The sequence below is a fragment of the Hyaena hyaena genome, unplaced genomic scaffold, assembly GCF_003009895.1.
Source record: "Hyaena hyaena isolate Hyena2069 unplaced genomic scaffold, ASM300989v1 scaffold_2357, whole genome shotgun sequence".
Taxonomy (NCBI): domain Eukaryota; kingdom Metazoa; phylum Chordata; class Mammalia; order Carnivora; family Hyaenidae; genus Hyaena; species Hyaena hyaena.
In genome coordinates, this window is record NW_024082991.1 from 5,356 (window position 1) to 6,823 (window position 1,468).

Genomic DNA, 1,468 nt, shown 5'->3' on the forward strand with positions numbered 1-1,468 from the left:
AACATCGTGAAGAACCTGTTTAAATCTGCTCTGTATTTTTCTTTATATAGAGAAAGCTATATTACATTATTGCTTGATACCGAAGGATGAGCTATATTTAATGTAACTGACAACTGAACTTAATTGTGTTTGGTAAACACAACTAAGAGAATTTGTCGTTGATGTTATTTATCTACCAGGAGCCTATACGTGAGAGACCTATTTGTGATGTTTGCTCTCAATACCTCAGAAGTTGAAATCTCCACCTTCCTGTTGATTGGGATCCCAGGGCTTGAGAATGTCCACATTTGGATCTCCATCCCCATCTGTTTCATGTACCTCCTGGCCATCCTGGGCAACTGCACCATCCTATTTGTCATCAGGACAGAGCCTTCCCTGCATGAGCCTATGTACTATTTCCTCTCCATGCTGGCCCTATCTGACCTGGGCTTGTCTTTCTCTTCTCTTCCCTCCATGCTGAGGATCTTCTTGCTCAATGCCGTGGAGATTTCTGCTGATGCATGTATTGCCCCGGAATTTTTCATCCACGGATTCACAGACATGGAATACTCAGTGCTCTTGATCATGTCCTTTGACCGCTTTCTAGCCATTCGCAATCCCCTGAGGTATAGCTCCATTCTTACCAGCTCCAGAGTTTTGCATATAGGCCTGGCATTTGCTATTAAAAGCTTTCTACTAGTTCTTCCTCTTCCTTTCACTCTAAAGAGACTCAGATACTGTAATAAACACCTGCTCTCACACTCTTACTGCCTCCACCAGGATGTCATGAAACTGGCCTGCTCTGACAATAGGGTTAACTTTTACTATGGTCTGTTTGTTGCACTCTGCATGATGTCAGACAGTGTGTTCATTGCTGTTTCCTATGTGTTCATCCTGAAGACTGTACTGGGTATTGCATCCTATGGGGAGCGACTTAAAGCTCTTAATACCTGTGTGTCCCACATGTGTGCTGTGACACACCATGCGGGGCAGGGCCCGCGGGATGCAGATGGGTGGGGACAGAATAAGGTGAGCCTGCAGGACCGCTGACTTCAGAACAGGAATAGCTGTCACCCACCTCCCTCCACAGCCAGGACTAGCGCCCCGCGGGGGAAACTGAAAGAGTAGATGCCAGGTTCCTGCCGCTGAGTGCCCCCAGCGTCACGAGCTGCTGGTCAGGCCAGCGCAGCACTTACCGCCGGCCGGAGATGAAGGCCCTAAAGCGGCCACCTCCCTCGGCCTCTCCAGCTTGGCTCCCAGGCCCCGCCCACATGACCGGAGCCAATGAGCGGCAAGCAGGACCCTGGATCGCAGCCAATCACAGAAAGGGGTCGAGACACCGCTAGCCAATCAGAGGTTGGCTCTCGGAGTGCTAGTGTTTTTTTCTCTGCTACGTGGGTTTTTCTGGCTCCTTCCCCCCGGAGTGGAATCGTTCCCAGGAGTCAGTTCCAGGACAGGTGGAAGGGTTGAGAATACCGAATGAAGACCC

The 1,468-nt window shown here is 49.7% G+C and overlaps 1 protein-coding gene across 1 annotated transcript; it reads left to right on the plus strand.

Annotated features, from left to right (window-relative positions):
* The first annotated feature begins 207 nt into the window (after positions 1–207).
* LOC120227459 (olfactory receptor 51A7-like) lies at positions 208–1,029 on the plus strand. The gene has a single exon (XM_039225566.1). It carries the CDS (start codon positions 208–210, stop codon positions 1,027–1,029), a length of 822 nt encoding a protein of 273 aa, XP_039081497.1.
* The last annotated feature ends 439 nt before the right edge of the window (positions 1,030–1,468 follow it).